At 51.3% G+C, this 25,865-nt stretch overlaps 2 protein-coding genes across 3 annotated transcripts; one reads left to right on the forward strand and one right to left on the reverse strand.

Moving 5' to 3' along the window:
• The first annotated feature begins 397 nt into the window (after positions 1-397).
• On the forward strand, positions 398-11,695 carry ALG1 (ALG1 chitobiosyldiphosphodolichol beta-mannosyltransferase). The gene is made up of 13 exons (XM_019468525.2): positions 398-645; positions 1,504-1,581; positions 1,697-1,800; positions 2,256-2,404; positions 3,858-3,947; positions 4,253-4,363; positions 4,795-4,916; positions 5,108-5,146; positions 5,459-5,518; positions 6,329-6,439; positions 7,640-7,754; positions 8,652-8,727; positions 9,802-11,695. The coding sequence occupies exons 1-13, from the start codon at positions 438-440 to the stop codon at positions 9,931-9,933; spliced, it is 1,395 nt and encodes a 464-aa protein (XP_019324070.2). The 5' UTR covers positions 398-437; the 3' UTR covers positions 9,934-11,695.
• On the reverse strand, positions 10,515-25,111 carry EEF2KMT (eukaryotic elongation factor 2 lysine methyltransferase). Of its 2 annotated transcripts, none has more exons than XM_053893876.1 (8): positions 24,990-25,111; positions 22,683-22,745; positions 20,701-20,781; positions 19,458-19,559; positions 14,736-14,869; positions 14,354-14,649; positions 12,782-12,931; positions 10,515-11,024 (listed from the first exon to the last, which is right to left on the reverse strand). In XM_053893876.1, exons 1-8 carry the CDS (start codon positions 25,083-25,085, stop codon positions 10,924-10,926), a joined length of 1,023 nt encoding a protein of 340 aa, XP_053749851.1. In that variant the 5' UTR covers positions 25,086-25,111; the 3' UTR covers positions 10,515-10,923. The 2 variants fall into 2 exon arrangements, 1 of the variants encoding a protein (XP_053749851.1); XR_008419113.1 differs by lacking the exon at positions 10,515-11,024 and adding an exon at positions 13,530-13,708 and having other exon boundaries at positions 12,820-12,931.
• Between the last annotated feature and the right edge of the window lie 754 nt (positions 25,112-25,865).

A 25,865-nucleotide genomic window follows, 5' to 3' on the forward strand; every position in this document is an offset into this window, starting at 1 on the left:
GCTTCACATTGGCTCCCTCCCACTCACTCCCCGACCCTCGAAGGCAGGTCACTCTCCTGACTTCTAACAGTTAAAGTGTGGTTTTGATTATATATATGTGGAACCAGCCAGTGTGTACTCTGGCATTTGGCCTCTTTTCTTAACGTTATGCTGATGAGAGTCATACAAATTGTTGCTTCACTGTATTTTGAAGTTATCTTAGAATTTTGAAAAAAATTGTTCCTAGATCCTTACATGGAAGAAGCTTTACCTTAATATCACTAATTTTTGGCCCCCAGAGGCTCCCGGGAGGTGGAGGCCTCTGGGAGGTGGGCCGCCACTTAGGGAACCACTTCCCCACCTTCCTTCTCTCCGCCCACTTCGGAGGCTGGGTCTTTGCGCGTTGAGCACCCGGCCCACAGAGGGCCGTCACGTGACTGCCATCCGGCTCGGCCAAGATGGCGGCCTCCTGCGTGGCCGTGCTGGTGATGGCCGCATCCCTGCTGCTGCTGCTGCTAGTCCTGTGGAAGCGCTGGCGGCGGGGGCGAGCGGATTGGCACGTGATCATTGTGGTGCTGGGCGACGTGGGCCGCAGCCCCCGCATGCAGTACCACGCACTGTCGTTTGTCAAGAGCGGCTTCTCCGTGACCCTTATGGGCTTCTGCAGTGAGTGCTCGGGGTCTGGGAGGGAGGCTGAGCCCTCAGCCTTTGACCCGCGGCTTTGACCTGCCCAGGGGGGCCGGGACGGGGACGTCCCTTTTCTCCCTCCTCTCTCGGACAGCTCTCCGAGATTGGGTTTATCTAGTTCTGGCCAGGTTTCTGCTCAGCTTCTGCTGGGTGGGTCTCTAGGAACAGCTGGCGTTAATGGAGTGCCTGCCGTATGCCAAGAGTGTGCTAAATTAAGTGAACTCATCATCATATAGTCTCACTTAATCCTCCTAGTGAGTGGAAAGACGGACTGGAACCTAGTGTGTGTGTGACTCCGGGGCCAGTGCTGGTAACCATAGCTCCTTGTGGCTACTTTTGTCAGGCTGTGTCTCACGGGACAACTTGTCTCCTCTCCATCCCACACCCTCGGTGCAGAGCTGTGCAGGCAGGAGAGGTTTCATTGTGCTGCATTTCCACCTTTTACTCTCATTGTGCAAAAGCAGGGGTGTCTGCTCCTTCATCCTCCTTCAGGATGACATCCTGAAGATTCTGCTGTGGGAGGGTGCAGGAGTGGGGTGAGACTTCCTAGGGGTCTCCCTATGGTGGGATAAATCCACCATTCAGGGACTCTAGATTATTTTGAGTGCCTACTGTGTGCCAGACATTGTGTTAAGTAAATAAAGGTGGACACCATTGAGGCCCTCCCTCTCTGGGGGAGACTCTGGACAAGAAGTGTCCTCATGCTCTGTTCTGGCTATGGAGGAACAGAGAGAAGTCTTACTTTCCAAAAACACTCTTCACTATTCAGCCTGAGCTGGGGGATCATCTGACTTTATATTGCCCTGTCTAGTGCATTGAAGGGGACATTCTTTTCAGACTCCAGACCCTATGATGAGCTCTTGCAGAACAACAGAATTCAGATTGTGAGTTTGACAGAACTTCCGAAACTTGCAGGTAGGATGCTGTCAACTCCAGATTCCTTTGAATCTGTGTGTGTGGGTGGGTGAGGGGAGGACCCGCACATTGCCAAGAATTCCTTTTGGAGTAACGGGTGTTTTTTGACTTGCAGTTGGGCCCCACATTTTTCAGTATGGAGTCAAAGTTGTTTTTCAGTCAGTGTACCTGTTGTGGAAGTTGATGTGCAGGGAGCCAGCAGCCTACATCTTTCTCCAGGTAAATGTCAGTCTCCTCTTGCTCTCTCGGAACCATTGTTAAGTTTCCTTTACTGCCCAGCCTTTTATTTTATTTATTTATTAAAAAAAATTTTTTTTAATGTCTCTTTATTTTGAGAGAGAGACAAAGTGTGAGTTGAGGAGGGGCAGAGAGAATCTGAAGCAGGCTCCAGGCTCCGAGCTGTCAGCACAGAGGCTGACCCGGGGCTTGAACTCACAAACTATGAGATCATGACCTGAGCTGAAGTCGGACACTTAACCACTGAGCCACCCAGGCACCCCTTCCTTTATGACTTTTATACTTCTTTTTTGGTGAGAAGAGAGTCTTATTAATTATCAGGAGGTTTGTAAAGATAAATTGACTCTTTGTTATGTATGTTGCAACTATTCACTCAGTTTATTATTGTTGACCATGGTATGGGTTTCCTTCTCTTCATTCAAGTGTCTCTTTCCCAGAACCCCCCGGGCCTGCCTGCCATTGCTGTGTGCTGGCTTGTGGGCTGCCTTTGTGCAAGCAAGCTCGTCATTGACTGGCACAACTACGGCTACTCCATTATGGGTTTGGTGCATGGTTCCAGCCACCCGCTTGTTCTGCTGGCCAAGTGGTAAGGGTCTTGGAAGAGGGTGCAGACACCTTCCCTGAACCTTGGTAGGAAGAAGGGCCAGTGCAGAGACCTGGTGAAGCTGTCCCCTATGTGCTCTTTGTGGGTGAGGGCAAGGCTGGGGAATTAGGCTGACTTGGGTTACAAGTGACAGAAATAGCCTAAGGCAAGGAGGGCATTTGTTGGTCCCTAAAACTGCAAAGTCCAGAGACGTGGCTGACTTTAAACTCAAAATGGCATTGTCAGGATCCCCTCTCATTTCTCTCTCCACACTCCGTCCTGGAGGTGTTTCTTAGGTGCTGGGAGCTCTCCCGGCACTCAAACCCCCACTGACAGGCTCAGTGGAGACAGGGACCCTTTCTGATTGGCTTGTGATCCTCTGCCAGGCTCTGACACCCCACTGAGGTAGGGGGGCTGCAGTAACCCGATGTCTCAGGCTTAGGGGAAATGCTCTTCTGTGAGACCTGGGGTCCCAGGTGAACCCAGACCAGATGCCCAAATAAAAACCGAGGCTGCTGTTAGACAATGGGACTCAGGCAACAGCCTGCTGCAGTCAGTGAGACAGGGAGAGGGAAGAAGGGCTTGTGGGAGCAGGTTGGACATGGAGCAGGAAGAGTCATGTTCTCAGCCTGAGTGGGTGACATCTGCCGCCTCTCCCTGAGGGACATTCACTGAGGGTGGTAACAGCTGCCGCAGCAAACGATCAGTGCGTACATGCTGCATGTCAGGCTTCAGGCCAAGCCTTTTATCCTGTTCAGTCTACACTCCCCCTGGTGAGAATGTCCTGTGGTCACTCTCCATTTACAAACCAGGAAACCAAGGTCGAGCGCCATTTTGCTATTTGCCACACAGCTAATATTGTTGCATGAGGATCAAAATTCAGTCCCAGGCTGTCCAGCTCTCTCGCCTTCTCTGCATCCTGAGTGAGGAGCCGGCTGTGATAAACCAGTGGCAGTGAACAACCTTGTGTGCTCCTTCCCTTTCTGGTTCTCTTTCAGTTCTGCCCTCAGATCAGGGCTCAAGTCTCAGGTGGGAGTTAATCTGTCACTAAGGCCTCTCTAACATTTTTAAAACCATCCCTTGGTAACGCACAAGCCTCAGCCCCACAGCCTTTGCAGCAAGAGCACAGTGTGGCTAAGATTAATAACGAGGCCTTTACTATATTTCTTTCTCTTGTGGCAAGAGAGACCAGATTTTCCCTTCTTTAGACATAAGGTTTCTAACCGTATTTAAGCTGAAAAGCGATATGACTTAAAGAAAGGGGTAAAGGAAATAATAGTACAGATGGAACTCAGCACAAACTCTGGGAAAGTGCCTCACCAGCAACCTGATTTGGGAGACCCCAGCTCTGTGTTCTTCTGCATCAGAAGGTGTCAAGTCATGTGGAGGTGGTGGTGATGGTGGTGGTGGGGCCCAAGGCCCAAGGCTCTGGGCTGACAGTGATACGTCTTTGCAGGTACGAGAAGCTCTGCGGGCGCCTGTCACACCTGAACTTGTGTGTGACCAACTCGATGCGGGAAGATCTGGCACAGAACTGGGGCATCAAGTAGGTGCCTGGGGAGGCGAGGGGTCCCAGCTGCAATGCCTACTATGTCCTATTGGCAGGGTGTCTAGAAATCCCTAAGGGTCTGGGAGAGGGTTCCTGGTTTGGGAAGCCGAGGGAGCAGGAAGAGGCCAGATGGCCCATGCACTTTTGGTCTTAGAACATGTCTCTGTGCTTCCCCAAGCAGGTCTTGTCCTTGTCTGAGACTTGGATCTTCTGAGTGCTCTTATTTTCTGGATCCTCTTGGGTCATGTATTCCGTAGGCTTTTCTCTGGCTCTCTCTAGAGCCCTCAACGATCTCATTGCAGAGCTGTGACCGTCTATGACAAGCCAGCATCTTTCTTTAAAGAGACGCCCTTGGGCCTGCAACACTGGCTCTTTATGAAGCTGAGCTGCACCTACTCTGCATTCAAGGCCTGGTAGGTCTCCCATCCCCAGTCTTTATCTTCCTTCTCTTGTGTTTGCAACTGTCTGGCCTCTCCCCCATGTCCTTGCTGCCCCATGTCCCCTGTCTGCTCACTGCTAGCCTGGCCTCTCTCATCTTCTGGCTGCAGACCTGGGAATCCACTAATCCAGGGGTTGGCAAAGTATGACCACAGGCCTGCCGCCTGTCTTGGTAAATAAAGCTTCATTACAGTGCAGCACATGCATCCGTTTTTGCATTGTCCCTGCTTGCTTTTGCACTGCAACAACAGAGGAGAGTTTTGCAACAGAGGATGGATGATGGTTTTGACATGGTCACGTCCTGACCTTTGGGAGCCTGTGGGCTTCACTCTGGTAGGAGATGGCTGTCCTGGGGCCCGAGGGCCTGCTTGACACCATCTCACGGGATCTGTTTCTGTTCCCTCAGCTCAGAACCCCTGGACCCAGACACAGAGAGGTCGGCTTTCACAGAGCGGGATCCTCAGAGTGGGGTGGTGACACATCTTCGTGAGCGGCCGGCCCTGTTGGTCAGCAGCACAAGCTGGACAGGTCTCAGGACCCTTCTGGACCCTTGGGGCTTGTATGAGCATCTGGCTAAGCCTGCATTATCCTTGCCCTTGCCAGGCCTGTGCCCCACATGTATTTAAGGACATTGGGCCCTGATGAGAAAGGGGAGGTATTCAGTTGGGAGGGAGGCATCTAGAAACCAGCCCATGACATTTAGGTCTCTTTTCTTACAGAAGATGAAGACTTCTCCATCTTGCTGGCAGCATTAGAAAGTAGGTGTGTGGCTTTGATCAGGAGCTGGGCTTGTTGGCTCTTGAGCTGTGAGGTGCTCACCTGGCCTTGCATGGTGTCTTTGGCAGCATGTTCCTGCCCCCAGGGCCACTGGGTAGGCCAGCCTAAGAACACGGTGGTGGAGATGGTGCCTCTGATCCCCATTTGGGTTACTGAGTGACCAGACCCTAGGTCTGAAGTGCCACCTCTGGGAAACTGATCTTGTGGTTGGGAGAGGCATCCCCCCAGTGCTCCCCCAACCGCTCCTCACCTGACAAGATAATCCTGGTTATCATTTATTTTTTTATACACAGAGTTTGAACAGCTGATCCTGGATGGAGAGAGCCTTCCTTCTCTGGTCTGTGTGATAACAGGTATTGCCAAGGATCTTCCATGTTCCCATATTAAAGGGGGGCAGTGGAGGGGGATGAAGGCATCTCCCTTTATTGTGTGCCTTCCCCATGCCAGGCATGTGATGTTGGTTGTGTTGTTAATTCTGACCACAGTTCTGTGATACAGGATTTTCTATACCAGCTTGACAGAGAAGGAAACTGAGGCTCAGAGGGGCCTGACAGCAGGGCATGGTTTCTAGTTGAATCTTGGATAGCATGGCCTCAGAGATGCTGAGCTTTCCACTCTTGCAGCAATTTCCAGGCATCTTTTTTTTTTTTTTTTTAATGAAAGAATCCACATTAAACTAAAGAGTTTAATGTAAAATTGCTTCCAGAGTAGCCCAGGATGGGAGAGAGAAGCAGAGAGCTGTGGTTGAAGCAGGGTCCTGGGCCTGCTGCCCCAACTTGTATACTCCCCTCTTCCTGGCCCCAGAGCTTCCAGGGGTGGCTAGGAGCCCACTGCACACACCATGCCACCTGGGGCATCAAGCAAGACACAGGCCTGTCTGGGTGAGAAGTTGTTTCCAGCTGGCACTCTGGTGCCTCGCCAGAGTTTATCTTGGCCACCTTCCCAGCCTGAGACCCACTGATGCAGGTTGCTGGAGGAAGGGCCGTGGCCTCACTGGTCAAGGTGCATACCCCTGAGGGGTCTGGAAGGGGCCACATGGGGACCTGATCACAGCTGTAGAATGTGGGCCTTCTCCTGACACCTGTGCAGGGGTTCTGAGTCCCAAGGCCATGGGATGGAGCCAGAGATGGGCCCAGTGCAGTGACTCAGATTTTCTCTGCAAGGCAAAGGGCCTCTGAAGGAGTATTACAGAGGCCTCATCGGCCAGAAGCATTTCCAGCACATCCAAGTCTGTACTCCGTGGCTGGAGGCTGAGGACTACCCCCTGCTTCTAGGTAAGGACATTTAGTAGGGGGGCTGCAGGGAGAGAGCTGAGGGTTAAACAGGAGTATCTTACGGTACGGGGGACAGAGTTTTCCTGAAAAGGGCCAGATAGTAAGTGTTTTATTTGCCTCTGTTGTATATTCTTTGTTTTTATAACCCTATACAAATTAAAAGTCATTTTTAGACCAAGGGCCATACACACACAGGCCTGAGGCTGGATTGGGTCCTGCTCAAGGGCCACGTGGGGCAGGGGGATGCCATGTGCCAGGAACTTGTTGGAGGAGCTCTTGGCTGTACTTGGGGGAGATCCAGGCTGTTTCCTGGTGTGCCGGCTCCTCCCGCCTTTGGGGCCTGGACCTCTTCTCCACGGATCTGAGAGGGTTCTGTCCTCTTAGTCTCCAAGGCCTCCATTTAGTCTTGCTTTTCCATCTGGGCAGAAGGGCTGGTCCTGGGCTTGGGTTGGGGTCCACGTTCCCCAGGTCTGGGAGGGCAGTGGCTTGGGAGGTGTAGAAATGTGTTAAATAGCATTGACTCCCCTATGTTTCCCTGGCTTCCTCTGTCTTCCTTTCTCTGGGAGGGGCGTGCTGGCCTAGTGCTGATGTATCTCCAAGGCCTCATCTTCCCGCAGCCAGTGAGCAGTCTCCAGCGGAAAGCCTTTGGTTGGCAGGAGTTTTCTAGCCAGTGTTTAGTGGTGTCAGGTTGTTTATTTGGCTTTATTTTCATAGAGACAGCTGGTTTTCTGTTACTTTTTTTCCCCCCCTCCTTACTGTGATAAAACATACAGTAAAAATTGGCTATTTTAATGATTTTTCCATTTTAAAGTATATGTACAACTTGGTGACATTAATTATGTTCAGTGTTGTACAATCATCGCCCTATTTCCGAACCGTTTTCATCATCCCAAGCGGAAACTCTGAACCCCTTAAGCAGTAATTGCTACAGGTTCTTTTTAAAGAAATTGTGGTTAAGTAGACAAAGGGGGTCTGACTAAAGAAAACTACTCGTGACAGGCAGGTAGTTTTCAAACAGGGCCGAGTGGCTGGGAGTGGCAGTTGGGGAGGTCTGCTGTGTACTTGGCCTTCTCCAGCCTGTGGCATTGTTACCCACGTTCCATTCCCCACTTGGGGTGTCGATCCACAGTCCTTTCAGGGTTTGTGTTCCACGGGTGCATGGGTGGCGCTCTGACCACTCCCTTTGCCCCCACCTTGCAGGGTCGGCAGACCTGGGTGTGTGCTTGCACAAATCCTCCAGCGGCCTGGACCTGCCCATGAAGGTGGTGGACATGTTTGGGTGCTGTCTGCCCGTGTGTGCCGTGAACTTCCAGTGGTAGGAGCAGAAACTGAATCTTCCCGGGGTTCGGTTCTCAAATCAGCTGTGGGGGTGGAGGGGGGGTGTTGCCAGTGAGGTCAAAATTGTTCAAGGAATTGCCCCGGAAGATTGTGCAGCATTTCCAGGTGGTCCTCTGGGGGGAGGGCCCTTGGGGTTTCTGTGGGCGGGCTGCACCCTATTGAAGGGGTGGGCTTCCATGGAGAGCTGATGTGCGACAGAAAACATGTGTCTTCTCTACTTAGGGGGCCTTTGCTTATGGATAGACGGGTGGCTGGTATTGACCGCACAGTTGACCTGGGTTTATTTCTCTCTTTCTGAGCTCATACAGTTGAATTGGAATCTGTTAAATGAGTGTAATTCTCTGTCACCACTTTTCCTGGTGAAGATGGGTGTTTGGAGAGGGCGGTGTTACAAGAGGTTCAGTACAAGAGAAATAGTAGCTCCACCACCAGCTTAGGAGCCAGCCTCTGAATGGGAAATAGCCTCTGTTAGACCCTGAGCTCTGGGCACATTGGCATCAACTCCCTGGTGACCCAGCAAAGTCATCCTTAATATGCCAAGTCTACCTCCAGTGGGGTTGCCTTTCACCTTGTTTCTCTGCTGTGCAATTAAGAAAAACATGGAGAACTCGCTGAGCACATAGTCACTGAAAAGAGCATATAGCAGAAAAGGTCAAATGTGTGTTCACTGTACCTCCTCTTTGGAATCATTTTGGATTTTAATGTGTATCCCTGCAGGCCTTTTTTCTATTCAGACGCTAAATCTGAGACTCACTGAAAGCAGACTGTTCTGACCCCTGCCTGGCCTGTGGGAGGGGTGGTGTGGGAGGCCGGGTGGGCACCGCAGGGTTCGGGTTTCTCTAGGCACCTCTTGGTTCTGTGATTCCCTCTGCAGCTTACACGAGCTTGTGAAACATGACGAAAATGGCCTGGTCTTCGAGGGCCCTGAGGAGCTGGCGGCTCAGCTGCAGGTAATCACGTCTGCCCCCATGCCAGGGCACCGACCCATGCCCCCCGATTCTTTGCTCCTGTGGCCGGCCAGGCTGGATCCGAGAGCTAAGGCCGGGAGCAGTGGTCTCAGAGGCTGGGCCTCAGTGGGCTCGGGGGTCTGGACATGCTCTGACTGCCCTCTGGGTTTGTGGAGCTTACACCACACAGGTGATGCCAGAGCTGGTAGACCGTGTGCTCTATCTAGGGAGCGACTGGTTCTGAGTAGGAGGGATGCGTGAAGGGGGCTTCCCAAACTTTCCCTGAGGGTGGGTGGGAGTCTTCAAAGGGCACTTACTACAAAAGTAATACATCATCGTTCTTGGCAGTTGAGACCAGGGGCAGCAAACTTTCTGGGAAGGCCCAGATAGAAAAAGTTTTAGGCTTTGCCATAGTCTCTGCTGTAACATGAAACCAGCCACGGACAGCCTGTGAATGAAGGGGTGTGGCTGTGTTCCAATAAAACTGTACTTACAAAGACAGCTGGGGGCCGAATTTGGTCCACTGGCTTAGTTTGCAGACTCCTGATAGAGTTTAGCAAAGCTGGAAGACTGCCTAGTTCCAGCATGTGGGCTGGACGGTGCTGGGCAGAGGCTGAGGGTGGGTGCTCTTGGTGGACAGAACATTGCTGGAGTGGCCTGTGGCTGAGCAGGGCACAGTGGGTGGAAAATGCTGCAGCCTGGCTGCACTGTTAAGTAGGAGCAGAGAAGGGGAAGGAGCACGGGCCAGGGTATGAGGGTTTTCTCGTGCCCCATGAGGAGGGGGCTTGCTGGGCCGGGGATATTCCGGGTCAGAGCTGTGTTTTGAGAACATTTAATTAGCCAAGCCTTCCATGGAGGCTGGGTCAGAGCAGGAGGCCTGCTGGGGGCTCCAGGACACTGACAGTGGTTCTTGAAGTGCAGTGACAGAGGGTTTCAATAGTATCACTGGCCTGGCTGCCTGTGATTGGAGTGGGACCAGAATCCAGGCTGCTGGGAAGGAGGAGGGACAGCTCTCTGGTGGGACCTGGGGGTGGGAAGCAGTGATGAGGTAAGTTCTGGTCTTTATTTTTCTTCTAGATGCTTTTCTCATCGTTTCCTGATCCTACTGGCAAACTAAGCCAGTTCCGGCAGAACCTCCGGGAATCAGAGCAGCTTCGTTGGGATGAGAGCTGGAAGCAGACCGTGCTCCCTTTGGTTATGGACACATGACCCTTTGGGCCAAATATTGAGAGCTCCTGAGCGACGCCCAATTCCTTTTAGCCTCTTCTAGCCTATCTGGCCTTGACAAACGCTTTAGAGCAGCGCCTCCCAGTGGATAGCAGCTGGAATGACGGCTGTGGAATGAAATGTTTTGCTGACCCAGTTTGTGGCCCAAGAAACTGGTTAACCCTGGTTTCCTCCCTCGAGGCTCTCAATCACTCCTCCTCCTGATCTGAGTCTTTCTTTCCCCCCAGTATTATTACTTTCCTGTTATTTGCACGTGGTATCGTCAACCTCTCTTAGGCCTGTTACGGTGTCTGCCTTTCCCAGCATCTGCCCTGTTGTGTCCCTAGTATTGTCTTTCCTGCCTTGAGGACAGGCACTGCAGTCTGCTGCCTTGTAAGAGTTTAATAAGACGTGCCACATGTACAACAGGCTTGGCTTCGTGATGGACGTGGGTCCAGGCACCGGTGGGGGGAAACATACTTGATCTGTGTTTTTATTTGCCCAAATGAAATGCTTGTTTCTGAGCCAAAAATTCATTTTTGATTTATGGAGGTTTGTTTACTTAAGAGCCAGAACTAGTGATGGAAAGGGGCACCCACTTGAATGTATTTTATTAGAACACAGTTTGTGGTTCCTGATTCTGAATTTAACATTCTTAAAAAAATTTTTTTCTTTAACGTTTATTTTTGAGAGAGAGACACACAGAACGGGAGCAGGGAAGGAGCAGAGAGAGGGAGACACAGAATTCCAAGTAGGTTCCAGGCTCTGAGCTGTTAGCACAGAGCCTGATGTGGGGCTCGAACTCACAAACTGTGAGATCATGACCTGAGCCGAAGTCGGACGCTCAACGGACTGAGCCACCCAGGCGCTCCCTGAATTTAACATTCTTCAAGTATTGAAGTCCAGTGGAAATTTTACCAGCTTTCCCACATAAAAATTCTTTCCAGGATGGTGATTTAATTTTAATGGTAATCTTTAAAACCATTTGTAAACCTACAGAGTTAGTTTCAGAATTGCCATCTCTGAGTGCTCTTCATAGGGAAACAGCTTCTGGTCGTGATGAGGCACTGCTTCCCATGGGATCCCAGCAATGCCTGGAAACAGAATATGTGTCTCAGGAAGGTGGGGCTTGGGGACACGACCCCACCCGATATAGGTTAGGGCTGCAGGACAGGCCTAGGGGTTATATACAAACCACAGACTTCCAGGCCCCAACCAGACACCTAGAGTCATTTCAGGGATGGACCAAGAACTGAGTTTTTAAATGGCTCACAGCAGCCAGGTTTGTTGCCCCTGCCTTCTGGGCCATGTGCATCCCTGGAAGGTCACAGACCTGTCTGGGTTTCTTGCCCACTCAGCCTGGTGCCTCTTCGCACAGGCTAGATGTGCATCAGAAGGGGTTCATCTCTTCATAAGCACAGATGTCTTCATAAGCACAGAAGCCCTTGGCAAAGATCATTTTGTCATCAGGTTTTTACAAATGAAAATAATGATTTATAAAAATGAAATCTTAGACATAGAAGTACAGAAGTGTCAGGGCACCTGGCTGGCTCAGTCGGTGGAGCATGCAACTCTTGATCTTGGGGCCGTGAGTTCAAGTCCCATGTTGGACCTAGTGGTTATTTACAAAAAGTGTGTGTGTGTGTTTGTGTGTGTGTGTGTGTGTGTGTTTATCTATAATCCTGCCACCAAGTGTAACTACTGTTACTTGGTGCATGTTTTTCAGATTATCCCCTAGATGCACATTAACACAAACATGATTATTTTTAAAAATACAAATGGGGTTATACATATATGGTGTTTGGTACTTTGCTTTCTTCCCTTAAACTACAGTGTAGATAATTTTCACATAGTGTCTAAGAAGGACTTCATTCTTTTTCAAGGTTACATGCACTGTCTGGGGCATGAGCACATGTGGTGGGCGTTTGGGTCGTCTCTGTGTCTGCTGTGACAGCAGAGGCTGCTGTCGGTGGGGCTGTGCCTGGGGGCGTGAATCAGGGCAAACCCAGTCCTGCACTGCTGCCCGGTCATGTGTGGAAAGTCCTGGCTGGGCCTGGCGCGTGTCGGGGATTGCAGGGCAGTGGTCGGTGGTTGTGGGGTGGAGAATGGAGAGCCAGAGTCGGCTGCCTGACTCCACCCTGGAGCTTGGGGAAACAGCTCCCCTGCACCCCAAAGTTTCCATGGGTGAGAGCAGAGGATGGCAGCACACCCCTCCCTCCTGACAGGTCAGGTCTGAGGACAGTGCCTGGGTGCAGCAGTGCTCGTTCAGGGTGTAAATGGCAGAGGCCTCCCTCCTCTTCTTCCATTTACTGGATGCTTACTGTAGTGACAGCAGCAGCTACCACGTTCCCGAATGCTCCCTGCATGCCAGTCCCTGTGTCACCTCCCAGGGGGATGTTCCCACCATACTGATGAAGACAGGGATGTGAGTAGTGGCCCGGCTTCACCAAAGCAGGTGGTGGGATCTGCTCCAGAGCCTGACCTCACCGCTGTGTGGACAGAACTCCCCTACCCTGACACCCACTGGCATCCGCCATCCTCTCCATTTTACCAGGAAAGAGTCCTGCACGTCCTTGAAACCTGCTCTAGGGCTGCTAGTCTCTGACCTCTGGGACTGCTGCATAAGTTGCCTCCTTCCAGAGCACAGCTCCCGGCCCTGCCTCCTCTGCAGACCACCCAGGGGGGTGGGCGTGGTGGATGGATGGCCCAGCACATTGTGTGTTCTGGGGCTTTCTGGTTTGTTTCCATGGCTTCATTCTTTTACTTTGCTTATTTCTGCCTCACCGGAGTCCCGTGTGGGGCCCAGGTGGCCTCTCAGAGATAGCAGCCCCTCCCAGGGCCCAGGGCTCACCCAGCTTGCTAGTGAACAGCTGGCATGTCTCTGGGTTGCGGACGGTGAAGGCAATGTAGGCGTCAGGAGCCTGCTGGTTTTTCAGGCAAGCAGAGAGCCTCTGCAGGACTCGGACCAGGGAGAGGACAGTTTCTGGGCAATATAGCACATCTGTAATGAAAAACCTCAGGTTACTGAAAGGGGCTTGGTCTAGGATTCAGTGCCCAGAAAGCTTGCCTGGTTGTGCTGACCTCAGCAGCAGGGTGGGAGCCTGGAAACCAGCAGTTTTTTTTAGACTCGCCCTATTGGATACAAAGAAGATGATGTGGGTAAAAAGGAGAACTTAGGAGAGAAAGAAAGTTGCTGAAAGACCATGCAACAAATGGAACATACCTAGGACCGACTGATGTTCCTTTTAAAAAAATCGGGCGCGTGGGCGGCTCAGTTGGTTGAGCGTCCAACCTCGGCTCAGGTCATGATCTTGTGGTTTGGGAGTCTGAGCCCTGTGTCCGGCTCTGTGCTGACAGCTCAGAGCCTGGAGCCTACTCCTGATTCTGTGTCTCCCCTCTCTTTGCCCCTCCCCCACTTGTGCTCTTGTTCTCTCTCTCTCTCTCAAAAATAAACATTAAAAAAAATCAATTCTTTGCCTGTGGTCTATTTAGAAGATGCTTAATGAAGCACACCTTGACTTTATCTCAAACCTTGCTGCTTTGTTAGCTGTATGGGGGTGGGGGTGGGGGACAAGCTCGCTCCCTGTTGGCATGCTTACATGGGAGGGTGCTGCTCAGGCTCTGTGTTCTGACCACTGTGGGTCTCTGAGTCGCAGCCCAGGACCAGAGGCACAGCACTGTCAGCTGGATAGGGGACTGGGTGAGCTTGGTGGAGGAAAAGGGGCCCGTTGGCCAAACACTCCTCTCAAGGACCCTGTCCAAAGACATGGGCATGGACCTGGGATACAGACATGCAGACATGTGACAACACAGCTATGCGCAGAGCAGACAGAAGCTCCCAGGGGTGGGGGGCACTCAGAGCTCTCTGCCTGACTCAGACACCACTGTGGCCTGACCCTAGGCCTGGCCCGGGGCTGGATGCCCATGACATGGTCCTGGGAGAATCACGCTGTCCTTCGCAGCCCTAAAAAGTCAGGGCTGCCATGGCTATGTCTTCCCCACATCTGAAGATGGGGTGATGGTACAAGTGGGGCTGGTGTTCAGCTGCTCTGGCCATTTCGTTTTGGTTCTAGAGATGGACATAATAATCTCTCTCCTCGGGTGCAGCCAGGCTAATAGGTCAGACTGGTTTGGTGCCCTGGGGCCTGTTCTTTCCATGTCAGGCTTTGCTGAGAAAAGCTGGGCTCATTTATCTGATGGGACCATTTGCACAGGAGTACATGTGGCCACTGTGTCAAATGGGAGGGCTGTGGCTTTATGGCCCCCAAGGGGCATGAGCTATGCTTTGATGTCACCCTGGAGGCCCACAATGGCCCTTCTAAAAATCTCATCACTCCTCTGCCCTGGCAGCACCCACTGTCCCCTTCCCAGAGCTGAGAGCTGGGTGGAGCCGCTCCAGTGGCCCGGGGATGGGGGGCAATACCTGCTGCGATGACGACATCTGGCTGGAAGGCAGCGAGCTGAGGGGCCGTCACGACGTCCCAGTCCAGCTGGGCCACCGTCACCCTGGGGCTCTCTGAGTCGCAGGTGTTGTGTTCTGGGTGCCTTGCAGGGTCAGTGACGTCTGCCTCTAATGAGAGGCCGTTGAGAAGGATGTTCCCTCGGAGCTGCTCAAGGACGCAGCTGTGACAGTCACTGAAGATGTATGCACTGGGACGGCATGTCTTGCAAATGGCCAGGCCCGTAAGGCCAGCTCCGCTGCCGAGCTCTAAGACAGTCCTGGGTTGGGGGGAGAAGGGGGTCTGTGTCTGAGACCGTACTGGGGAAAACTTGCCCTGCTGCCCTGCCCCGCACCCCGAGGGCACCTGTGAGCAAAGGCTGCTGGGTTCTGCATGGCCCATTCTGCAAGGTAGAGTGCAGCATCCCATGTGACCAGGCCGGTGGTGCCATGGGAAATGATGGCTGTGCTCTCCGAGAGCGTGACTGAGTCTCCGGAAGGCTGAGCCAAGAGAGGGAGAGAGAATTAATCCAGCTACCAGGAGACAAGGAGCTGATTGTAAAAAGAAAAACATCACAACAGGTGGATGGCCACATAGACTATGGAACATCCTGCCTCAGAGCAATCACTGTCTGCGCCAACGTGGATGGGTCCAGAGGGCGTGATGCTGCACAACAGAAGGTCAATCTCAGAAGGCCACACATGGTGTGATTCCATTCACCTAACGTTCTCAAAAGGACAGGATTGTGGAAAGGGAGAACAGATCAGTGTCTGCCGGGGTGGGGGTGGGGGGGGTCCGAGGGCCACTACATAGGCATGGTGTCTACATCAGTGTCCTGGTTGTGATGCTGCACAAGTTGGGTCACGTGTTTCCAATGGGGGAAAATGGAGAAAGGGCACCTCTCTGTACTATGTTTGCCATTTCTAGGAATCTATAATATTAACAACAAAAGAGTCACAACTCTTGGGCATCATTAGCTAGATGTGAAAAATTTTAGGGTGTGGGGCCTTCTCAATTTAGTGTGACATTTAGGGCTTGGGAATTCTCTGGCCTTTGAACTTTCCCATCATCCCCAGAGCAGGTGGTTTGCTGGTAAGTGCTTCATGGAACATGCAGTTCTGAAACGTGTTCTTTAATATGGGGCTTTTGAGAATGGTGCTTCCAACATGCAGTCACCCAGGGGTGGTTTCTGGCTATCTCTGAGCTCAGAAAACTCACATAGGGGACTCAGGTCTCTGGGGTGTTGTGAGCATTCATTTGTTCATTCATTCATCCACACATTTTTCCTGAGCATCTACTATGGTGCTGAGGATTCAGATGTGACAAGATGAACTCGTTCCCTGTTCTTACAGAACTTACGTGCCAATAGGGGTTAAAACCATAATAAATGAAGTAATTTCACAGTTTTTCAGTGCTATGAAGAAAATAAAAAGGATTCCACAATAATAGAAGACTGGGGGTGTATTTCAGATAGTTTGGTCAGGGACAGCCTTTTTGAGGAGGCATCACGTGACTTGGGATGTGCGTAAAAAGGAAAAGGTGAGGCATGTGAGGTTCTGGGGGAGAGCATTCCAGGCATAGCGAGTGCAAAGGCCCTGAGGCAGCAGCGTTTCAGTTTCTGAATTCAAGGAAGACAAAGAATGCCAGGGGTCTGGAGTACAGGGAGAGCAGGAAGAACTAAATGAGAGAGAAAGGCTGGGGCGGGGCACGCAGGGCCTTGAAGGCCACGCATGGAATTAGGAATTGAGTCTGCATGCTAAGGAAAGGCACTGCCAGGTTTGGGTGGTCAAGTGACGTACTCTGATTTACCTCTTAAATCTAGGGGAGCACTCTGAGGATTCTGGGAAGATGCTGCAGTGTAGTTCTGAACCTTCCTGAATCCCCACATAAGAGGAGACAGAGCAGCAAGATATGGACATCATTTAACAAAACTAGGTGACAAGGCATCTCTGTCAACCCCAAATGTCAATAAGTGGGGGGCAAACCACCAAGAGACACAAACTCATGTACTCCATGTGTGTGTGCAATGGGGTGTGCAACAGGCCTGCGGACAGAACCCCAGGAGCCAACAAGTGTTCGCTGGAAATGCAGGTGCCAGCTGCAAACCATGGCCCATGGAGGAGAGACCTTGCTGCTTCAGTCATCAGGGGTGTGAGGGACCTGGGGCAAGGCCTCATGGCAACTAGAAATACTCAGAAATGTGTGATGACAACAGAAAACATTTCAGACATCAAGGAACAGGAGAATGGAAACAAAACACACAAACAGATAAGCCCCTTCAAAAAATAGGAGGTGAAAGAAGTAAAATTTTAAATATCAAGAAGAAATTAAGGGGTGCCTGGGTGGCTCAGCCAGTTGAGTGTCTGACTTCAGTTTAGGCCGTAATCTCACGGTTTGTGAGTTTGAACCCTGCATTGGGCTCGCTGCTGTCGTTGCAGAGCCTGCTTGGGATCTTCTGTCCCCCCCTCTCTGCCACTCCCCTGCTCGTTCTCTCTCTCAAAAATAAACATTAAAAAAAAAAAAGAAAGTAAGAGATTGTTTGGGGTGAACTGTACCCTCCCCCCAAACTCATGTGTTGGGACTCCTAAACCCTAGGACCTCAGACTGTGATCTTATTTGAAGAGGGGGTAAATAAGAGATCTTATTTACAGAGAGACTCAAGTTAAGATGAGGTCATTAGGTGGGCCCTAACCCAATAGGACTGGTGTCTCTGTAAGAAGAGATCAGAACACATACAGGCATAGAGGGAAGATGATGTGAAGACGCAAGGAGATCGCAGCCGCTGGCAAACCAAACAGACCGGAAGCACATCCTTTCCTCTCTGCCCTCAGAAGGAACCAGCCAGGCCAATGCCCTGATCTTGGACTTCTGGCCTCTCCAACTGTGAGATGGTAAATTTCTGTTGTTTAAGGCATCCATTTTTAGGTACTTGTTACAGAAAATGAAGGCAAAGAACAAACTTTAAAAATTATAATTCAACAGGGGCGCCTGGGTGGCTCAGTCAGTTAAGCGTCCGACTTCGGCTCAGGTCATGATCCTGCGGTCTGTGAGTTCGAGCCCCACGTTGGGCTCTGTGCTGACAGCTCAGAGCCTGGAGCCTGTTTTGGATTCTGTGTCTCCCTCTTTCTCTCTCCTCCCCCGCTCATGCTTTGTCTCTCTCTTCTCAAAAATAAATAAATGTTAAAAAAATTATAATTCAACAAAAACATTCCTGAAAAAACAAAAAGATGTGAAACAAACACTGAAGGGGTACACAACGCATCTGAGATCACTCACCCAAAACAATCAGCTTCAAGATATATTCTACTAAAATTCTGGACTTTAAAGGGAAGAGTCCTTTGGCCATCCAGGAGTAAAGGGCGTGTGGCATAAACAGGAAAGACAATTATTACCAGGCTTTTCCACAGTAACACTTCATGCCTCAATAAAGATACAATTTTCAATGGATTGTATCTCTTCTGGGGATGGTAGGAAACTAATTCACCTTGTTGACAAGAAAGGAATCAAGCTAGTATCCTCCCTGTCCTCAGTGGGCCCTATCAGTGGGTAACCAAGCAGCAGATGATGGGAGATAGCTCATAAAATTTCTCCAACTAACGAATGAAAGAAAACAAAATGATAGAATTAGAAAACCACCCTTTTGTACCCTCCAAGAATCAAAGAATCTAAGCTTTGAGCATCCATAACCGCTATCATAACAGATATGATGTGCCTCCTAGAACCTCATGTTGTGTTCCTGCCAAAGGGATTAAGTGGATGCGAGTCTGAGCTGGCCTCTGAATCCAGCCAGCAATTAAAGGGAAACAGAGGATGGAAGAACGAGCTGAACAGCACCATGCATATGTGACCAAAGCTAACCCGTGGAAAGCTCTCTAAGCCTGTTCGACACAGGCAGGTCCAGAGAAGAAACAGCTACAGGGGGGCCTGCAGATGAAGAGACACTTGAAACCAAACCTAGTTAATGGGCAAGAAGACTAAATGCTGGTGTCTGGAGGTGCACATGGCGGGAGAAAACGAGAGTGACTACTCCAAAGGCATGGTGGCTACTTTTGCTGGAGGGGACAGGTCTGATGGAGGGCTTTTGGGCTCTGCCCCTTGACTGGAGTGGTGGTTACTGTGGTAGGTACTGTGCAACAATTTGGTAAGCTGTACATTTATTTTTTTTATTATTTATTTATTCATTTTATTTAAAACATTTAAAAAATATTTATTTATATTTGGGGGGGGGGGCGCAGAGAGAGGAAGACAGAATCTGAAGCAGCTCTGTCAGCAGAGAGCTCAACACAGGGCTCGAACTCATTAGCTGCGAGATCATGACCTGAACTGAAGAAGTCGGACGCCCACTGACTGAGCACCTACGTGCCCCTATTTTTTATTTAAAAAAAAATGTTTATTTCTTTTTGGGAGAGAGAGAGAGGCAGCGTTGAGCAGAGGAGGGACAGAGAGAAGGAGACACAGGATCTGAAGCAGGCTCTGTGCTAAGAGTGGAGAGTCCGAATGGGGCTTAAACCCATGGGCCGTGAGATCATGACCTGAGCCAATGTCAGACCTCAACTGACTGAGCCACCTAGGTGTCCGTGTACATTTATTTTGTGTGATTTCCCATATCTTTGTTTTACTTTATAATAAAAGGTCCAAAAACAAAAAACAAAAAACAAAAACAACCCAAGACTCGACTGTTCTGTGCAGAATGTATTTTTGTCGGCCAAGAAGCTGGAAGCCAGTCTGAGATCTGTGGCATTTGCCAGGCCCGTAAGGATGGTGGCAGTGGACAGCAGAGAGAGACTGCTGTCCTATTAACACCCATCCATCAAGTGTTTACTGAGGACTGAGCACCAGGTATGTGATAATATATATTGTCTGATTTAACCCTCAGCTACTCGCATAAAATAGGTACTGTTATGTGTTGAAATGCTTGGTTTACTGAAGGGGAAACGGAGGCTCAGGGTGGTTAACTGACCTCCTCTAAGATCTCAGGAGCTGATGGGTCAGGATTTGATCCCATCTGAGACTGACTGGAGCCTGAGTTTCAACTCTGTGTGCAGGGGCAGATGTCTGGACTTTGTGGGGCGGGTGCCCATCTCCTACCAGCAGATAGCTCCGGTGGCACTGGGTGGGCTCCGTGGTCATCAGGACCTCTGCCAACGCCTCGTACAGCTCGTCCAAAGGCTCTGTGTGGACAGCCTCGTGCTGGGGGTGGGCAGAGCAAGAGCTTCAGCCAAGAGGTTTAAGTTGACCCTCCTGAACCAAACAGACGTTCCATGTATTTGCTTTTACTCTGACTTGTAAAAAATGGCTGGAGTATTTTTACCAAATTTTGATGGGAGATTTGGGATGGGTTGACTTAATATAGGCAACCTGGCCTATAAAAAAATTCATTTGGTAGGGGAGCGGAGGGTATCTCAGAGGGGTACAGAGAGGGTGAGGGTGAGGTAGTCTAGGGCAGCAGGAACGGGACTGTGTGAGCTGCCATGTGATGGTGACAGAGAGCTCTGCCCTTCTATCATGATGTTGTACATGGATCAAACAACTGATGCTTTTAAGTGAGCTAAGGCAATAGCCACAAGGACGGGCACTCTACATGGCGTGATGTGGCTTCATCAATGGGAAAGCCTCTGTTGTGCAACTCATGGGGGCAGCAGAGAGTGGGCATGCTTCTCCTGGTGGTTCTGGGGACACCTGTGGCTACGACTAGATGCACATGTTGGGGAGAACTAGGTGGGGAGGTAATGGAGAAGCTGGGATTGCTTCACATGCTAAGCCTGGGTGGGACACAGCCCTTGCAATTGGTGGCCAAACACAGGAGGTCTGATGCTGACCACTAAGGAATCACCTCTCTGAGGTCCAGTCTAATGTGAAACCCAGCAAGTGTGGGCTCATCCTTAAAATCCATCCTATATCAGTCAGGAAAAGGGCCCATATCCGGTAGTTACTGAGGAGATGATAAAGGGAACTAGTTACAAAAGTACTGCAAGACCTAAAACCCCCAGTAGAGGGCAGTGCGGTAATCCAGAGACTGGCAATGGTAGGAACGGGTCAAAACCCTGTGGGCTGGTGGGCTAGGGGAATGGCGGTGGGTGGAGCTGGGACCACAGAAGAGAGAAATACCCTGGCATCTCTCCCACTTGCTTTCCATAGCCTCTCACTGACCGAACCAAGCTGGGAACAGTTACACAGGGAGTCCACTGCCATATGGGGGTTTGCAGAGCAGGCAAAGGGTATGGGATAGATCTGAGCTCCAACACGCAAAGCCAAGCAGAGTCCACATCCGGAGAGCCAGCCAAGTCCCAGGTGCTGTCTGGCTACCAGACAGACAGTGCCCATTACTGACCTTTCTGATGAGCTCTGAGAGAAAGCACCGGGCATACTTCACTGATGGTGGATGCTTCACACACAGAGGATGTTTCACGGTCTGTGACAAAGGACACAAAGTGGGTTGCTGGAAAGACCCTGTCTTAAGACTCACACGAGCTTCAAGTGAATACAGGGCATTCCTCATTATCTGATCCCTCAGAAAAGATGTGTACAGACACAAGGGTTCTGGGTTCAGGTGACCTTCATGCATCTGAAAAAGTTAAGTCATAAGGTTTAAGTCCTTTCCTAAAAAAATCTCTCCACTACAGTGGCACAGACTGACAGAACATTCTGGGCAGAACATGGTGCACATGAACCCAAGCTAACACCCTGTTACAGACTGAATTTTTGTGTGCACCCCCCCAAACTCAGTTCATATGTTGAAGCCTCACCCGCAATGTGATAGTATCAGAGGGCAGGGCCTTTGGGAGTGATTAGGTCATGAAGGTGAAGCCCTATGAATGAGATTAGTGTCATTATAAGAAAGACCCCAGAGAGCTCCCTCAGCCCTTCCACAGTGAGGACACAGCTGTCTATGAACCAAGAAGTGGGCCCCCACCAGGCGCCAAACCTGCAGGCACCTTGATCTTGGCCTTTCCAGCCTCTAGAACTGTGAGAAATGAACTGCTGTTGTTTGTAAGTCACCCAGTCTATGGTATTTTGTTATAGCAGCTGGAATGGGCTATGCTACCCCTTCCCAGGGCAGGCAGCATGAACTAGTTTGTACGGGGACAATTGTGGGATTGTCTGGCTCCATGGAAAAGGTGAGAGCCTAAATAGTGGGAACATGCATAGTGGGAGAGCTTTTGCTCTCCTGGAGATGACATGCCAGGCTGAGAATGAGGATTGTGATGGTCAGGACAGAGGAAGATGGGGACTCTGACTGGGATGTGGTGGAGGGGAAGGGGGTCCTCAGGGGTGACACTTCAGCTGAAGTCTAGAGAAGCAAAGAGCAGGGGGAGCAAATTATGGGCAGAGGGGATAGTTTGTGCAGGCTCCAAGGGGGCCATGGCCTGGCATTTTGGGAAGGAGTGGGGCAACAGAGGCAGTGAGAGGCCAGGCTGGGTCACGCAGGATCTGCTGGCTCCAGAAACACAATTTTACCCAAGGTAAAATACCCACACAACCCTTCAGGGGGTTTCTAGTTGGCTGGTGTCAGGTTTTAGCCTCAGGGTGAAAATCAGAGTCAGCTGCCTGAAAAGGACCCCAGAATCTCTGAGCTCACAGTCCTTAATCACTGGATGGCCCTGCAAGCTTCCCCTAACTATGGCTGCCTTTTCTTCAAGTGGTGGTCAGACAATCTTGGTTCACTCACCTCAGAGGAATTCTTAACCTAGCCTTCTTGGATGGGCTTGGTGGTTGGAGGGGTGTCTACGGCTTCCCTGAATTTGTACAAAAATGTATTCTTCCGGTTGTTTTTTCTAGGGGGGGGCGGTGCATAGCTTTGGGTTTTCAGAAGGGTTCATGATCCTTAAGAGGGTTCATAGCCAGGATACCGTGTGATCTCCACCTGATCCACGTGGCAGTGTGTTGGCCTCACCTCTACTCTCGCCCAGATGTACCTTAGAATTCAAACCCCACCTCAGAAAAGCAGGACACATCTACATCTAGAAGAGACATGAGTGGGTAAGGCTCGCCTCCTTATTTTTTCCTTAAATGTAAAGAAGAAAGTCTTTGAGCAGCTACCAAATGCTAGAAGATGTTCCCACAGATGTCACTTTGGTTTTCATTGTGGATGGTTTCAAAAACATCCCCCGGATTCCCTCCTCTCATGCAGATTTTTGTATATTCTGATGTCTTCATCTAAGAAAACAAAAGAGCCAGAGCCGTCTGAGGCAGTGCCACCCAAATGCAGTGTCTTTTTTTTTAAAGGATACAAGTGCATCCGCTGTGCTTCTGTCATGTCTTCATGGGGAAGTCAGGAGGCTGGTGACGCGACCTGGTTATTCTGATTCTCACCTTCTGCAAAATATTCAGCAGCAGCTCAGGACCTGATGAGTCCCGTAATTTCTCTTCTAGGCTCTATTCAGAGAGAGACAGTGGAGGGAGAAAGAGAGAAATCTCAAGGGCATTTTCACAGGAACATTAAACATGTAATAGGACATGTTAGCAAAGTGCTAAGTGATCTCTCCCCAGGGACCTGGGGCCAATTGGAAGTGGAAGCCATAGGGGGCTGAAAGCTGAACTTGAGAAGTCCTGGGTTACACCTGGATCAAAGAGAGAACATCAGAAGACAGACTGTTGGTTTGGATTAGCCCTGGATGCTTAGGCTGGCCTGGGTCACAGACCAGCTCCGTGGCTGAAATGGTCAACCAGGAATTATGAGGGGAAGCCATGACATCAACACCGGATGGGCTCACCTTACACTTGACATCTGAGTTAAAATGGACATACAGGCCAGGCCAGGTTATGCTGTCCTCTCTGACAGGGAACTCCAACCCAGCAGTGAGCTCAGGCTCTAGAAGCAGGCAGATTGGTCCTGGCTGATGTGTGACACCAGGCAAACCATTTCATTTCTCCAGAGTGACTTATCATGCTCTAAAAGGCCTATAAGCCCTGGCCCTTGCCTCTCTTTCTGACCTTATGTGCCATCACCCCTGGCCTCCTTGCCGTTCCTCAATTGCAGCAGCTTGTTCTCACCGGCAGGGCCTTGCCACAGCTGGCTGCTTTACCCGTTCAGGTTCTGGCTCAAATATCACCTCTTGGGGGAGGACTTTCTGACTCCTCTACTTTGATACATATAGTTCCCTGTTTTACTGACTTTACAGCCACTATCATCTCCTGGTGTGTTGCTTATTCATTTACCTGTTTATTCTCTGGCTCCTGCATCCAAGCAGGCCCTCATTTGTAATGTGTGCTGACTCCTGGGGCCTGGGTCGTGGAAGGCATTCAGTAAATATTTGGTGATGGAATAAAAATACTAGCTAACACATTCACTTACCATGAGCTAGGCACTGCCTCAGATGCTTCATACTCCTGTAATTCCGACAAGAGCCGTATCATTATATCCCCCACTTTATAAGAAAACTAAGGTATAAGAGAGATGCAGTCACTTGCTCAAGGTCACACAGCTTGTATGGGGTTGGGCCAGGATTCAAAGCAGGCATGCTTGCTCCCAGGCCTGATCTCTCCACTGATGCACCCTACTTCTTTTTCTAATCAAACCTTTCTGGTCAAATGTGAATGGCAGTAATAGTACCCACTGCACGGCTGTTGTGGGCCAGCCTAAGTAAGCATTTATCATGGGCCTGGTACAGAGTAAGCGCTTATTTCATGTGAACAATCATAGTCGATACTGAATTGGGACCCATGGATGCTGTTACAAAGGTTTACGTTTTGGGTTAAAAAATGTACATATTCCTTTCTGACGGGAAAGACCACTCAGAATGCTAAATGGATTAGGTCAATGAGACACAAATGACTAACCACTGCCCCTTAAGATGGGGCAAACTTGGGGGGAGGAATATGTACCCAATCTGAGTCATCCCAGTGAGCTCACTGCACATGAATTATGAAGGAGGCAGCATCATTAGGGCCCCTGCATTGGCAGAAGGAAGCTGCCGCCATGGCCATTTGCCTGTGGAGAAGGGCAGGTCTCCAGGGCAGGGGAGGTGAGACTTCTTTCGTCTCTCTTCTGGCCTGTTTTGTACTTCCCTGTCTCTTCCATCACAGGCCTAAGAGGCTTAAACTGCTTCTGAGGGGATTTTGTGCAATGCTCATGGTACAGATGAGAACACCGAGGTCTGGCGGGGGAGGGGAGGTGTGGTGTCTGTGACTTGGTCACTGCACTCATTGCAACGTGGTCTCCCACGGTCTTGCGGACGTTGACTGTTTAAATGGGCAGCAGCAACTGTTATTCAATGGCCAGGATGACAACTGGCTAAACAAAGTAATAGAATTGATCGTGAATTGTCCCTGACCCTAACCCGCAAGTGACAAAGGGAGTTGGGAAGAAACCCCGCATTCCTTAAATTCGTGGACTCAGTCGGCAAAGGCACTCGAGGGCGGGAAGGGCCAGGGGTGGAGGGAGCAGATGGCAGGCGGGGCCTCCCAAGCGCGCGCAGGTATTCTTTCTGCTCCCCGCCGCCAGACCGCGTGGCCCCCGGCTAAGCCCCAGGGACGAGGACCAGACGTACCGCCCCTGCACGCGAGAGAGAGCCGAGAACATCACGTGGGGGGAGAGAAGGGAGTGGGCGCCGGAACCCGCCCCGCCCCCACCCTGTCCCAGCCGCCCCCCGCCCGCCCTTCGCGCGCCCCACCGCCCACCTGCCAGGGGAAGGAGCGAAGCGCGCGCGCCGCCAGGAAGCGGCGCTCGAAACTTGGCAGCAGGCGTACGGCCTCCGTGCTCTCCTCCGGCGCCATGGCGGGGCGGGGCGGGGCCGCGGCGTCGCCCGGGAGACGGAGCGGCAGTGGGGCGGGGCCCAGAGGACTTGGGGCGGGGCTGAGGCGGGGCTGGGCCGGGGGCGGGGCCAGGCGCCACTGGGCGCGTGGGAGGCGGGGCCAGGGTCGGATGGGGGTGGCCTGGGGCTTGGGAGGCGGAGTCAGGGCTTTGGCGCCAAGTGAGGGCAGGCGGGAGGCGACGGCTTTGTGGTAGGTAGCGTCCAGTCAGGCGAAGGGTCAGGTAATCATTCTCGCTGTTCCCGCGTCTTCACGAGGCACTTTTTGGCGGACGCGTAGCTCCCTCCCTGTTGCGCAGCTGGGAGGGAGTGAGCCTGACGGCCCTCACGTTCCAGGGCCCTCACGTCCCCAGGCTGGGGTTAGGAGCCTCAGGCCTTTTCCGCCCCTTCGGGTCGAGCTGCGAGTTCGCCGCTCCGGGTAGGGTAGGTGGCGCAGTCAATGGGCAAGGAAACTTAGTCACTCAGGCCTTAGCTACGGGGGCGCTGCAAGATGAGCTGCGCCCCTGTGTCAGAATCTTAAACGTTCGCATGGAGGCCGTGGCGGGGTTTAGTCCCCTTTGTGGTCCGCGTCCTTTCCACAGCGCGGTGCTCTGGGGTGGTGACCCGAACCGCCTCCGGGGTGGAAGCCCCACCCGTGCGCTGAGGTGCATTCCAGGGCGGGGAAGGGGCGAGGAGCTTGGCGAGGTCAGCCTGCGGTCACGTCCTCTCCATGACCTGTTTTAATACCAGGCCAGAACCTCCACTC

The sequence above is a fragment of the Panthera pardus genome, unplaced genomic scaffold (genome assembly GCF_024362965.1).
Source record: "Panthera pardus isolate Hobbes unplaced genomic scaffold, ASM2436296v1 HiC_scaffold_4, whole genome shotgun sequence".
Taxonomy (NCBI): domain Eukaryota; kingdom Metazoa; phylum Chordata; class Mammalia; order Carnivora; family Felidae; genus Panthera; species Panthera pardus.

Bases quoted from the DNA above. Each gene is read 5' to 3' on its own strand.
- ALG1 (XM_019468525.2), top strand. From the start codon at position 438: ATGGCGGCCTCCTGCGTGGCCGTGCTGGTGATGGCCGCATCCCTGCTG. The intron at 1,582-1,696 runs GTAGGATGCTGT...TTTGACTTGCAG, and splicing joins AGAACTTCCGAAACTTGCAG to TTGGGCCCCACATTTTTCAG. The intron at 5,519-6,328 runs GTATTGCCAAGG...TTTCTCTGCAAG, and splicing joins TCTGGTCTGTGTGATAACAG to GCAAAGGGCCTCTGAAGGAG.
- EEF2KMT (XM_053893876.1), bottom strand. From the start codon at position 25,085: ATGGCGCCGGAGGAGAGCACGGAGGCCGTACGCCTGCTGCCAAGTTTC. The intron at 22,746-24,989 runs GTGGGCGGTGGG...CTCTCTGAATAG, and splicing joins TTCGCTCCTTCCCCTGGCAG to AGCCTAGAAGAGAAATTACG. The intron at 11,025-12,781 runs GTGAGCCCTGGG...TTCTGTTTCCAG, and splicing joins GCTGTTCACTAGCAAGCTGG to GCATTGCTGGGATCCCATGG.